The 14739-nt window shown below is 37.0% G+C and overlaps 1 protein-coding gene across 5 annotated transcripts in view; it reads right to left on the bottom strand.

Moving 5' to 3' along the window:
• RUNDC3B (RUN domain containing 3B) overlaps nucleotides 1-14739 on the bottom strand; it is a 167284-nt gene that overhangs the window by 53330 nt on the left and 99215 nt on the right. For all 5 annotated transcript variants that reach the window (XM_070787622.1, XM_070787619.1, XM_070787621.1 and 2 more), the window contains one exon: nucleotides 1067-1235. In XM_070787622.1, the coding sequence (XP_070643723.1) occupies nucleotides 1067-1235 (169 nt within the window). The remainder of the gene's footprint in view (nucleotides 1-1066; nucleotides 1236-14739) is intronic.

Here is a 14739-nt window from a genome sequence, read left to right as displayed (position 1 = left end):
AGCCTTTTTTATCTCTCCTTGCTATTCTTTGGAACTCTGCCTTCAAATGGGTACATCTTTCCTTTTCTCCTTTGCCTTTTATGTCTTTTCTCAGCTATTTGTAAGGCCTCCTCAGATAACCATTTTGCTGTTTTGCATTTCTTTTGCGGTGGGGTGGTGGTGGGGGCGGGGGGGTGGGGGTGGGGGGGGATGGTCTTGATCACTGATTCCTGGACAATGTCCTTAGTGAGCTCTTACTCTTTGAGAGAGAAGTTCTGTATGAAACTGTTTCAAAATTTTATTCTACTTGGCATTTTCAGATTTTTACAGTGTAAAGGCTTTTAGTTATCTTAGTCTGACTTCTTGCTGGTATCTGGAACCGGAATTCTTCTTTCACAAGGTATTAAAGCTTTCTTTGTATATCTTAACTAGCAGTTGTTTATCTACAGGAAATCTCTTCATATTTGTAAATTTCCTTTGTAACCATTTTCCTCAGTGTATTTTTTATTGTTCTAATATTTCTATTGATAATTCCACTAAGGCTTTTCCTAAGTAGCTCATCTATGAATAACAGTAATTTGAAAGGAAGGGAAGAAAGGAAAATAAACAATACATGAAAATTAAGAGTTAAGATGCTAGTTGGTATCCCAGTCTGCTATGTACTCCCCTTTGCCTACTATAGTGCTTAACACACAAAAGCTGCTAAAATACCTGATTTTTAAAAAAGGAGACAGACACACATATATGGAATTTCTTAAGCAATCGCTATTACTACATTTTCATAAACCAAATAATCTTTTATAAAATTAATCCTAGAAATTAATACTTCAAACATATAAACGAAACTGCATACAGGAGAATAAATGGGTCAGCGTTATATTAAAATGTAAAATTAGAAAAAGTTTAGCAAACAAAAGCCTCTCCTAAAATTGGGCCTGATTTTTAATTTAGAGGAGGACAATCCAAGAACAGAAAGGAAGTAGCAATAGGTAAATACTTGTGTTTAGCTAAAAGATCTTTTGGTAGTGACAGTCTAAAGGTAGTAACTAGAGTCGAAATGAAATGACTTCTGATGACTGATACACACCTTCTGTTCCAGGGTGAGCTGATACTTCTGTTTGACTCTCTTACACTTGTTGAACCAACTGTTCTCATCCATGATGACTGGAGGCCCGGCCTTCTCTGGAGTGCTGCTCTCACTGTCACTGCTTCCCAGAGTTCTCAGCTCTTCCTCGTCGCTGCTGATACTATCAGAACTGAGAAGATCAACATTTTTAAAGAAATAAAGTTCACAGTATGTTCCATGTTGTTTTTTTAGAAATACTTCAGCATTTGCAAGTTACTGGTAAGTAAGCTCCAAAATGTTCAGCACTAACTATACAATAATGATGATATTATCATCAGGCCTACAGATGCTACAGAAGTTCAAGTGAGGTTTACAGATCTCAGATCTCAGGCATTAACACAGAAAACTATGAGAATGTCCCGAAAAGAGGCAAAAAAACTTCCAAAGAAGAGAGCCAGAAACTCCACATGTGCTGAGAAGAGTTTTCTCGCTGGGCTGTTCTCACTGACTGTTCAATCTCCATTGTAAGGCAGACAGCACATCTCCAGTGTGCTGCCAGTGGGGGTATAATATCAGCACAATGCTCACGATCAGCTTGGCTTTGACTGAAAACAAGAGGTTCAGAAAACCAGTTATACCTAAACACTTTCTACGGGGGGAAGAAGGAGAGACATAGGTGAAGCAGAGAAAAAAATCTATTACAATCCATATGTAAAATTCCTTACGACATCAGTATGGTAGAAAACACAGAACAAGGTGAGGAAAAAGTAGGAGAGAAGCTAAATAATGGAGAGAAAGGTGTGCTAACATGATTGTCTAGTTTAGAAGAAAAATACACTTTAAAAGGAACAGGGAAAATAAATTTTAGAATACCAGCAATGATATTAACATTTAAGAAACAGCATAAAAATAGTCTCTATAACCCTCGAAGTATACAAAAAATTCTAATCTATCAAACAGAGGAACAAAATTAAAAAATACAGACAGTTTAAAACAAAAAATAAGGTGGCAGAATAAGCACTAATACAAAAGAAATTACAAAAATCTTAAATAGGTTAAACTTAACAGCCAAGTCAGATGCTCTGGTTTGATTAAGGCAAGTAAGTGCCAACAGTAAGCTATCTATAAAATACATATGAATACAGAAAAATTAAAATTAAAAAGATGGAAACACACCTAGAAAATATGAACCCAAGGAACTCCAGGTCAGAAATTATAATTTTGTAAGTTAATATAGCTGTAATGGTAGAAAATACAAGGATCAAAGAAAGATCTTCTATTTCTTTATCCTCCACTATCAGCATTTGCATCTGTTGGGTTCCTGAGTCAGGTCCAAGCCCATTGCAGACGTGAATTAGAGACTGCTACATAAAAGTTCAACCCAGGTGATGTTCTTAGCTAATGATCTCAGAAACAAACCAATGAGCAAACATGCCAAATGAAGTCTGCCTGTCACATCTGTGGCTCTGGGAAACTGATAATAAGGTTTCAGTTTTGAAAAAGAGACAAGCAGAGCTCTTAAATGATGGTATTTGACATTAAAAATTAAATGAATTAGCTAAAAAGCAGATAAACTTAAGAGAATTAGTAACATTTAAGGTAGATATGAAGAAATTACAGTATTAAAGATTGTCAAAATGCTAAGAAAAAATAACTGCTGAGACAGGCTAGCAAGTACAGCATAATTATCCTTCCAGAAGGAGGGCAATATAAGCATATTTTGAGAAAACTAAAATTTAAGGGATTTACCAACAAATTCTCACTAAAACAAACTTCCTAATCATTGTAATTTAGGAAAAGGGAAACTGAGTTAAGAAGCACTAAGCAACGAAAATAGTGAACTTGTGGGTAAACCTAAACAAGTTGAGTATAGAACACTGACAACAATGCCTAGTTTTATGGAGTTTTAAATAAACCAACAGCAAACTTACAATTCTGGACAGTAACAGCATATGTCAAGCATGAGATGATTATAGAGTTAAAACAATACAAGGTCCTCAGTCATCTGGATAAGTGTAAAGATACTAAATTTAGCCTTTGTTAAGGTTTAGATATGCATAGTAAAACTAGTAAAAGTACCACCAGTAAAAAAAAAAGCCTATAAAAGAAGCCTAGTAAAAGAAGAGTCTATAAATTAAAAATGAATAAGGAATAAAATGGCAGAAGAAAAGTTAACCCCCCCCCCCAAAAAAAAGAATCATAAGACAGAAAGAGTAGAGAAGAATGTAGGGCAAACAGAAAGTAAGAATGTGTTGTGTGCTGTGCTAAGTCACTTCAGTCGTGTCCGACTTTGTGCAACCCCATGGTGTCAGGAAGCATTTAACAGGAGGCTTCCTGTGTGCTGTTTTGGGTCCGTCATGAATCCTCTGTCCCTTATTAATTCCTGAATATTCAGGAATTAAGTGGAGTAGCAAACTACTCCCGGGGGTTTAAGAATGCATGCATTTCCTTCCTTAGTTTTTCCATACAGTGATAAGTAACTATTTACGACCCTCTTCCTTTTTATGAACCATATGGCAAAAGTGATTATTTACAACCCTCTCTCTTTGATATGGATCGCCTTATGTTTCCTTGATAATTTGTAAGTCTGGACTTTTGATTTTTATCTTTGCTGAAAACAGCTACCTTGAAAGACAGTATATATACTCACACGATGTTGAGTAAAACACCTTTGCTCCATCAGAGCTTGGGTCCCTGTGTCTTTCTTTCTCTCTGTGTGTGTGTGTGTCTCTCTCTCTCTCAGGCTAATTCTCTGGAGCACAGAGGCTCACTAGGCTCACTCTCCTGCCTGGGCTTCTAAGACCCTCTCAAGAAGGCGCTCTGTGCCTTCACCCCCTCAACAGGGTGCCTGGTGCCTTTGTGAGCAGTGCAAGCCCCATACCAGGGGGTTTATTGGTTTTCTGTGTAAACCAAGGAATAGCAACCTCTTTCTCTCTCCTTTACTTTCTTATCATCGACTCCGGACCACCAGGTTCCGGTCCATTAAAGGACCTCAACACCATGGACTATAGCCTGCCAGGCTCCTCTGTTCATGGGATTCTCTAGGCATGAATACTGGTGGGTTGCCGTGCCCTCTTCCAGGGGATCTTCCTGACCCAGGGATCGAACTTGCATCTCTTATACCTCTTGCATTGGCAGGTGGGTTCTTTACCACTAGTGCCACCTGGGAAGCCCTAAGAAAGCAATAGAGTGGATATCAACCCAAAAATATAAGTAAATACCCTAAGCACCTCAGTTAAAACATAAAGCCCATTAAACTAGAGTTTTTAAACTCAAGTACTATTTTTAAAATGTGTGTGTGTGTATACTTTAAGAACACAAAGGCATGAATCATTAAGTGAACTCTATCTTATCAGTTCTTACTGTACATTTTTTCACATATTAACACACTTGAAATCAGGGTACAACTTACAACTAATGACATATTACTACAGCTGTCAAACCAATTTCTCACATACTAAATGGAAGGTATGTCAGACTAAATATAGTTTTTAAAAAAAGACACTAGAAAAATATTAATCTAAACAAAACTGGTTAGACTCCAGTAATATCGACTAAGTAAACTTCAAGGAATTTTTTTAAATTACTACATATTACATCAGGATGAATAAAGAATTCTAAACTTGTATGCATCTGACAAGTTATTTTAAAAAATATGCAGTAAAAATCAAAGGACCTCAAGGAAAAATCGACAAATCAAATATCATAGTGAAGAACTTAATACATTTAAATAATTAAAAAGATGAAAAAAGGATAAGTGATAAAGGACATAAAATACCATTAACAAGCATAATCTATTGAATACTGGACCCACTCACTGGAATACCACTGATTCTAGATCATTTCTCAATAAATTTCAAGGAACTATTATAATAACTATAATATTATGTAGACCACATTCACTAATTATAACCAAAACAAATTCACTGAAAATATCTGAAAATTAAAAATTATATTCCAAATAACCTTTGGTCAAAAAAATTATAATGGAAACTGTACTTTAAACAACAAAAATAAAAAATAACATCAAACTTTTAGGATGCAGCTGAAGTAGTAGTTCAAGGGATGTTTATAAGCCTTATTTACTTATAAGAAAAGAAGTAAATTTAAGTTTTGAGAAAGAAAAAAAAGATCATAAAAGCTCTCAACAAACTGGGCATAGGGAATATACTTCAACATAATATCGGTTATTTTCATTGAGCCCACAGCTAAGACCATATTCAACGCTAAAAAGCTGAAACCTTTTCTTCTAAGATTAGGAATAAGACAAGACTGCCCACTCTCATCACTTATATTTGACATTGGAAGTTCTAATGAGAAAGCAATTAGGCAAGAAAAGGAAATAAAAGGCATCCAAGTAAAAAAGGAAGAAATATAACTGTCATTATTCACATATCACATTACATATCAAAATCCTAAAGACTACCAAAAAAACTGTTAGAACCAATAAACAAATTCAGTAAAGTTGCAGGATAAATACCAATATACAAAAATCAGTTGCATTTCCATATACTAATGATCAACTATCAGAAAGAGAAATTATGAGAACAATGTCATTTTCAGTTGCATCAAAAAAGAATAAAATATCTACAAAAAATTTAACTATGAAGGTGGACAACCTATACACTAAACACTATAAGATGTTGATGAAAAACTGCAGAAGACACTTAAATGGAAAGATAATTTTGTGTTCACAAATTGAAAGACTTAATATTGTTAAAATGTCCATACTACCTAAATCAATCTACATATTTAATGTGATGCCTACAAAAATTTCAATGCATTTTTCACAGAAATAAAATGAACAATTCTAAAATTTGTGTGGAACCATAACATACACCCAACAGCCAAAGCAATTTAGAGGAAGAAGAACAAAACTGGAGGCATCACACTTCCTGCTTTCAAAATATATTACAAACCTACAGTAATCAAAACAGTACAATACTGGCATAAATACAGATACATAGATTAATAAAACAGAACAGAGAGCCCAGAAATAAACTCATGTATATATTTATGACAAAGGAGTTAAGAACATACAATGGGGAAAGATAGTTTTTCCAACAAATGGTGCTGAGAAAACTAGTCAGCCACACACAAAGAATGAAACTAGACCTTATATCTTATACCATATGCATATCGTATATCTTGTATTGTATACCATATGTGTATCTTATACCATATGCAAAAATCAAGTCTGAATTGATTAAAGATTTGAATACAAGACCCAAAACTGTAAAAAAAATTCTAGAAGAAAACACAGTGGGTTTTGTGACACAGTGGGTTTTTTGACATCAGTATTGACAATGATTTTTGGATTTGACAGACACACACACAAAGTCAAAAAAAAAGCAAAAGCAAAAACTAAGAAGTGGGTCTACATCAGACTAAAAGTCTCCTGCATAGCAAAGGAAGCCAGTGACAGAATGAAAAGGCAACCTCCTGAAAGGGAGGAAATATTGGCAAATCATATATCTGATAATGAGTTAATATCCAAGAGAACTCAACTGCAAAAAAAAGAAAAAAAAACAATGTGACTGAAAAACAGGAAAGGAATGGAGTAAATATTTTTCCAAAAAAGACATAGAAAGACAGTCAACAGGTACATGAAAAGGTACTCAACATCACTTATCATCAGGAAAATGAAAATCAAAATCACAAGATATCACTTAACATTTATCAGAACGCATGCATGCTAAGTTACTTTAGTCGTGCCCAACTCTTTGGGACCCCATGGACTGTAGCCCGCCAGGTTCCTCTGTCCATGGGATTCTCCAGGCGAGAATACTGGAGTGGGTTGCCATTTCCTTCTCCAGAGGATCTTCCCCATCTAGGGATCAAACCTGCACCTCTTAAGTCTCCTAAATTGGCAGGTGGGTTCTTTACCACTAGCGCTATCTGTCAAGAAGGGCCATCTTAAAAAAAAAAGAATGGCTATAATCAAAAAGATAAGTGAGGACAAAGATGTGGATGTGGAGAAAAGGGAACCCGTGTCAACTGATTATGGAAAATCAATTGGATTTTTGGAGAACAGTAGGAAGGTTCCTCAAAAAAATTGAAAATAGAACTACTGTATGGTCCAGCAATTCCACTTCTAGGTATGTATCAAAAGGAAATAAAAACAGAATCTTGAAGAGATATCTGTACTCTCTTCTTTACTGAAGTGTAAGTAATCAATATATGGACGGGACCTAAGTGTCCATCAACAAATGAATGGATAAAGAAGATGTGGTGTGTACATGCATACAATGGAACCCTGTTCAGCCGCAAGAGGTTAGGAAATCCTGCCACTGGCAACAACATGAAGAATCTTGAGGGCGTTATACTAAGTGAGATAAGTCAATGACAAATATTGAAGGTTATCACTTACATGTGAAGTCTTAAAAGTAAAACTTATGAAAATAGTGAGTAGAAAAGTGGTTCCCAGAGGGTAGTGAAGACTAGGGAGAGGTTGGTAAAAGGGTACAAACTTTCAGCTGTAAGATTAATAAAGTCTGAGGATCTAATGTTAAACATAGTGATAATAGTTGATAACACTATTGAATAACTGAAATTAGTTACAAAAGTAGAACTTAAATGTTATCCCACACACATAAAAAGTTAAATATGTGAGATGATGGATATGTTAGTTAATGAGATGGGGAAAATCCTTCCACAAGGTGTACATTATCAGAGGTAGGAAGAATGTATTCAGTTGTGTCTGACTTATTGTCATCCCAGGGACTGTAGCCTGCCAGGCTCCTCTTCCATGGGGCTTCCAGGCAAGAATATTGCATTGGGTTGCCATTTCCTTCTCCAGGGGATCTTCCCAATCTCAGGGATGGCAGGTGGATTCTTTACCACTGAGCTATCTGGGAAGCCATATATTATCAGAATATGGTACCAAATCATCATGATGTACACTTTAAATATCTTAAAATTTTACCTGTCAATGATATCTCAATAGACCTTATTTTATAAAAAGGTAAGAAAAGACCATCACAAACCCAAAGAAGGTAGAACAAAATATTATATAATAACAACATAAATAATGTATAATTTTAAACCACCCAGGAGTACAAAGGAAGAACTGATAATAAGGAAGTTCCTTGTGAGGACTAGGAGGAAAATAAATACTAACTATAGGGATCCAAGGAACTGTATGAACACTTCATGTACATTACCTCATTAGTCCTCATGATAACCCCATGAAGTATTGCTGTACTATCTAATAAGTTCATTCAACAAAGGAAGAAAATGAGAATAAGAGATGAAAAATAGTTGCTTGAGGTCACCCCAGTCAGGGGAACTGGTATCACTCTTTTAGGGAGAATGTTCCATGCAGGCTTCCTGACTATGATGGTACTAAGCAGACTTTTAGAAAAGATAAGGGAAGTAGCCATGCCAATATCTTGAGAGTGATTACGTTCCTAGTAGAGAAAACAGAAAGACGCATATGTGGGCTGGGTGTGCTCAAGGAAAACAAGGTGACCAGTGTCACTGAAGCACAGTGAGTAAGAAGGCAGGGAATAGGATGTGAGATCAGAGAGGAACTGGAGGCCGGGTAAACCTAGGAATTTTGTCTTTCACTTTGAGTCAGAAGGAAAGCAACTACTGGAAAGTTTTGAACAGAGGAATGAAATTATTTGACATATTCCTAAAGGATCACTCTGGCTGTCCTATGGAGAAAAAATGACAGGAGTCAGAGGTGGAGCTTGAAGACTCTTGCAAATTTCCATATTTAAGTTTAGGAGGTGATAGTGGTGGTGCAAATTTTACTGATGGGTTATGGAAGAGAGAATTCAACACTGACCCCAAAGTTTTTGAGCATAAGCAACTGGCATGCTAGAACTACGATACAAGGAATGGCAAAGACTAAAGGAAGAAGTGTGGTTTTTTTCCAGAGGTGGCGGTGGTGGGATTAGGAGTTCTTCGTTGTACATGCTTCATCTGAGGTGCTTATTACACATCCAGGTGGAGAAGTCAAGTTGGCAGCTGCGTGTATGAGTCCAGAGTTCAGAGTAGTGTTCTAGGTGGAAACATATATACGGAAAGAGCAGTATGGTGTTTAAAGCCGTGAACCTGGATGCAACTACTTAGTATAGACAGAGATTCAAAACTGAGCTCGGAAATTGTCCAACATTTAGAGGTTGGGGAAGTGAGAAGAAAGCAGTCAAAGAGAGTAAGAAGGAGCAAATAGGATGAAAAGTAGCAAAGTGCTGAGAGGAGGAGTTCTGAGTATCCAATACTGCTCAAAGGTCAAGTAAGGTGAGGAACCTGACCTCTGGCTTTGGCAAGGAGACATTCCTGCTGACTCTGAAAAAGAGTACTGTCAGTGGTAGTTATTAAAAGCTCATTTGACTAGTTCAAGAGAAGTGAAAGTGTTAGTCGCTCAGTCGTGTCCGACTCTTTGCACCCCATGGACTGTGGCCCTCCAGGCTTCTCTGTCTGTGGGACTCTGCAGCCAAGAATACTGGAGTGGGTTGCCATTCCCTTTTCCACGGGATCTTTCCAACCCAGGGATCGAACCTGGGTCTCCTGCATTGCAGGCAGATTCTTTACCATCTCAGCCATCAAGAGAGAAAGGAGGCAAAAAAAAAAAGGAGGCACAGTTCTGTCATAAAAGAAAGGGAACTAAGGAATAGCTTAGAAGTGTTGAATGCAGCGTTTGGAAAATTTCTTGGTTCCCTTTTTTAAGAAGGGAAAAATAACAACATGCTTATACGTTATGACATGCAGGAAGATCTAGAAAAAGGAAGGTCAATGGAAAGGGACAACTGTCAGAGCTAAGACCGTAACAGGAGAGAGAGGATGGGGTGCAGTACACAGGCCAAAAGACTGGCCTTTGGTAGAAAACTCCTTAGCTTATCCCTCCTAAGAGGGGAAAAGACAAGGTCAAGAGGTCCCTCAATATCCAGGAAGGACTGTTTCCAGGAGCCCCCCAAGACAGCAGAGTCCGTGGAAGCTCAAGTCTCTTACATGTCCGGGTCCTGTATACATTTGATCCACAGTTGGTTGATTCACAGATGTGAACCCTGCAGATATGGACAGCCAACTATACATGAAAAGCTACAGCTAAACTATATATGAAAAGCAATTTAACAGCATACTTGATCATTTACAATCTTTTAAAATCAGCAGTTCTGTCTGTAGAAATTTGCCTCTTTAGGAAATAATCATTCTAAATACAAATACTTAACTATAAGCATGCTATATTTAAAAGTGAAAAACTGAAGGCATTATAAAAGACGAACAATCATCAGCTACTGCTAGACTTTTTTGGCCTAAAATCCATTTATGAAAAGATGTTTAAAGTTATATCAAGCAGTAACTCAGAAAAATTTATATCTTATCACTGATACACAATTTAAAACTTAATTAAACCAATTTTAAATATGAAATATATTTTAGGATGTTTTCTATTAACATATTTCACATATTTAGCTTCAGAAGCATAAAACTCTATTTTAAAAGACTAATAACTAATATTTTTAAAGTTCAACTTCACCAGCAATCAAATAAATGCAAACCAAAAACAACAACAGGATATTTTCTATTTAGAGCATTAGCCACACCTTTAAGATTAATTGTAAATGACAGAGGCAGGCCCAGTCACATACTGCTGATAGGATCTAAACTGGTAGGGCCTCTCTGGTGGGCGGTTTGATAACAAGCTTCAAAAGTTTTAATAACATATATACTATTTACCCAAGAAATTCTACTTCAAGGTTTTAACCTAAAGAAATAATGATGGTTCTGCATAAAAAGATGCAGTGCAAGGCCATTAACTGCAATACTGTATATGACAGGGAACTGAACGCACTTGAAATGTTGAACAATAACTGAGTTAACATACTATATACAGAATGAAATTCTATTCATGTTAGGAAACGATGCTATAGAATGATCACTAAGAACATGCAAAAGTGTTCATTATATAGTATTAAGGGAAACAGATACATGTATATCATGATTCCATTTTAATCAAAGAAAAAATATGTCTATGCACAGAAAAGGCTGAAAGTGATCCATCAAAATGTTAACAATGCTAGTGGCTGCTCTGTAAACATAAGATTATGAGTTACTTAAGCTTTCTTCTACTTTCTACCTTTCTGTATTTTCTAATTTTTCTATAATAAATACCTACTTTTCAAATAAGTTAAAAAGAGTAATATGGGGAGGAATAGACTCTTATACCAGACCCTGGAATATTAGGTCCATGAATCAAGGCAAATTGGAAGTGGTCAAACTGGAGATGGTAAGAATGAACATTGACATTTTAGAAATCAATGAACTAAAATGGACTAGAATGGGTGTATTTAACTCAGATGACCATTATATCTACTATTGTGGGCAAGAATCGCTTAGAAGAAATAGAGTAGCTATCATAGACAACAAAAGAGTCCGAAATGCAGTACTTGGATTCAATCTCAAAAACAACAGAATGATCTCTGTTCGTTTCCAAGGCAAACCATTCAATATCACAGTAATCCAGTCTATGCCCCAACCAGTAAAGCTTAAGAAGTTGAAATTGAACAGTTCTATGAAGACGTACAAGACCTTCCAGAACTAAACCCAAAAAAGATGTCCTTTTCATTACAGGGGATTGGAATGCAAAAGTAGGAAGTCAAGAGATCCGTGGAATAACAGGCAAATTTGGCCTTGGAGTACAGAATGAAGCAGGGCAAAGACTAATAGAGTTTTGCCAACAGAACACATTGATCATAGCAAACACCCTCTTCCAACAATACAAGAGAAGACTCCACACAGGGACATCACCAAATGGTCAATACCGAAATCAGACTGATAATATTCTTTGTAGCCAAAGATGAAGAAGCTCTATACAGTCAGCAAAAACAAGACCAGGTGCTGACTGTGGCTCAGATCATGAACTCCTTATTGCCAAATTCAGACTTAAATTGAAGAAAGTAGGGCAAACCACTAGATCATTCAGGTACGACCTAAATCAAATCCCTTATGATTATACAGTGGAAGTGAGAAATAGATTCAAGGAATTAGATTTGATAGAATGCCTGAGGAACTAAGGACAGAGGTTTGTGACACTGTCCAGGAGGCAGTGATTAAGACCACCCCCAAGAAAAAGAAAAGCATAAAGGCAAAATGGCTGTCTGAGGAGGCCTTACTAATAGCTGAGAAGAGAAGAGAAGTGAAAGGCAAAGGAGAAAAGGAAAGATATACCCATTTGAAGGCAGAGTTCCAAAGAATAGCAAGCAGAGATAAGAAAGCCTTCCTAAGTGAACACTGCAAAGAAACAGAGGAAAACAATAGAATGGGAAAGACTAGAGATCTCGTCAAGAAAATTAGAGATATCAAGGGAACATTTCATGCAAAGATGGGTAAAATAAAGGACAGAAATGGTATGGATCTAACAGAAGCAGGAGATATTAAGAAGAGATGGCAAGAATACACAGAAGAAATGTACAAAAAAGATCTTCATGACCCAGATAATCACAATGGTGTGATCATTCACCTAGAGCCAGTCATCCTGGAATGTGAAGTCAAGTGGGCCTTAGGAAGCATCACTACGAACAAAGCTAGTAGAAGTGACAGAATTCCAGTTGAGCTATTTGAAATCCTAAAAGATGATGCTGTGAAAGTGCTGCACTCAATATGCCAGCAAATTTGGAAAACTCAGCAGTGGCCACAGGACTGGAAAAGGTCAGTTTTCATTCCAATCCCAAAGAAAGGCAATGCCAAAGAATGCTCAAACTACTATACAATTGCACTCATCTCACACGCTAGTAAAGTCATGTTCAAAATTCTCCAAGCCAGGCTTCAGCAATACATGAACCGTGAACTTGCAGATGTTCAAGCTGGTTTTAGAAAAGGCAGAGGAACCAGAGATCAAATTGCCAACATCCACTGGATCATCAAAAAAGCAGAAGGGTTCCAGAAAATATCTACTTCTGCTTTATTGACTATGCCAAAGCCTTTGACTGTGTGGATCACAACAAACTCTGGAAAGTTCTTAAAGGGATGGGAATACCAGACCACCTGACTTGCCTCCTAAGAAATCTGCATGCAGGTCAAGAACCAACAGTTAGAACTGGACATGCAACAACAGACTGGTTCCACACTGAGAAAGGAGTACGTCAAGGCTGTATATTGTCACCCTGCTTATTTAACTTATATGCAGAGTACATCCTGAGAAATTCTGGGCTGGATGAAGCATTAAGCTGGAATCAAGATTGCTGGGAGAAATATCAATAAGCTCAGATATGCAGATGACACTACCCTTATGGCAGAAAGCAAAGAAAAACTAAAGAGCCTCTTGACGAAAGTGAAAGAGTAGAGTGACAATGTTGGCTTAAAGCTCAACATTCAGAAAACTAAGAACATGGCATCTGGTCCCATCATTTCATGTCAAATAGATGGAGAAACAGTGGCAGACTTTATTTTTGGGGGCTCCAAAATCACAGCAGATGGTGACTGCAGCCATGGAATAAAAAGACACTTACTCCTTGGAAGAAAAGTTATCACCAACCTAGACAGCATATTAAAAAGCAGAGACATTTTGCCAACAAAGGCCCGTCTAGTCAAAGCTATGGTTTTTCCAGTAGTCGTGTATGGATGTGAGAGTTGGACTATAAAGAAAGCTGAGCGCCGAAGAATAGATGCTTTTGAACTGTGGTGTTGGAGAAGACTCTTGAGAGTCCCTTGGACTGCAAGGAGATCCAATCAGTCCATCTTAAAGGAAATCAGTCCTGAATATTCATTGGAAGGACTGATGTTGAAGCTGAAACTCCAATCCTTTGGCCACCTGATGTGAAGAACTGACTCATTGGAAAAGACCTTGATGCTAGGAAAGATTGAAGGCGGGAGGAGAAGGGGACAACAGAGGGTAAGATGGTTGGATGGCATCACCGACTCAACGGACATGAGTTTGAGTCAACACTGGGAGTTCATGATGGACAGGGAAGCCTGGCTGGTTGCAGTCCATGGGGTCACAAAGAGTCGGCCATGACTGAGCGACTGAACTGAACTGAGGCTCTTATAATTAGGCATCAAATAGAATTTTAAAAAATGTGTCTAATATAGGTGTATTTGGGTGGATGTCATTCAATTTTTAAAATATTGGTTCTTTATGACTATTAGGATAGTTTAAATCTTTCTAAAAAGAAAACCTTCATGGTCAGTAATCTAGCTGGGTTATGACTAGGTTGAATTGATATTTCTCTTCTTGTTCTTGTATCCTTTATATAACAAGATGGCAGGAATCCTCTGTTATATATTGACTACAAAGGAATAAATATATATTTGGATTACTTCATAGAAAGAGGAAATTGCAAAAGAACTGGACAAATGGTGACTAAGCAGCTGGAGACACAGAATACAGATCATTAAGTTCAGGGTACCAGGTGAGAAGGTTCCATGACTGCATCTTTTTAAAAGCACTGTAATAATCACTACATTCTCTTATTTAAGAAGAGAGGAAAATTTGCATTTATGATTATCTTCATATTTTAATTTAAATTTCCTAAATCACTAAAAACTGCCTTTCTATCCGCATGCTGATGACCAAACTCCTGTCTCCGTCATTTTGCTCTCTAATTTCAGATCTGTGGCCCACTCTGCACAAATCTGCTGTGTCTATGGACAAGCTACTTAACCTCTCTCTGTTTCAGTTTTTCACTTAAAAATAAGGACAGTGGTGCTGACCTCACTGATTTTTTAGGAGATTAATGAGTTAACAG

This window comes from Bos indicus, chromosome 4, assembly GCF_029378745.1.
Source record: "Bos indicus isolate NIAB-ARS_2022 breed Sahiwal x Tharparkar chromosome 4, NIAB-ARS_B.indTharparkar_mat_pri_1.0, whole genome shotgun sequence".
Taxonomy (NCBI): Eukaryota; Metazoa; Chordata; class Mammalia; order Artiodactyla; family Bovidae; genus Bos; species Bos indicus.
The sequence above is the reverse complement of the archived record's forward strand: the minus strand, read 5'-3'. Positions and strand labels throughout refer to the sequence as shown.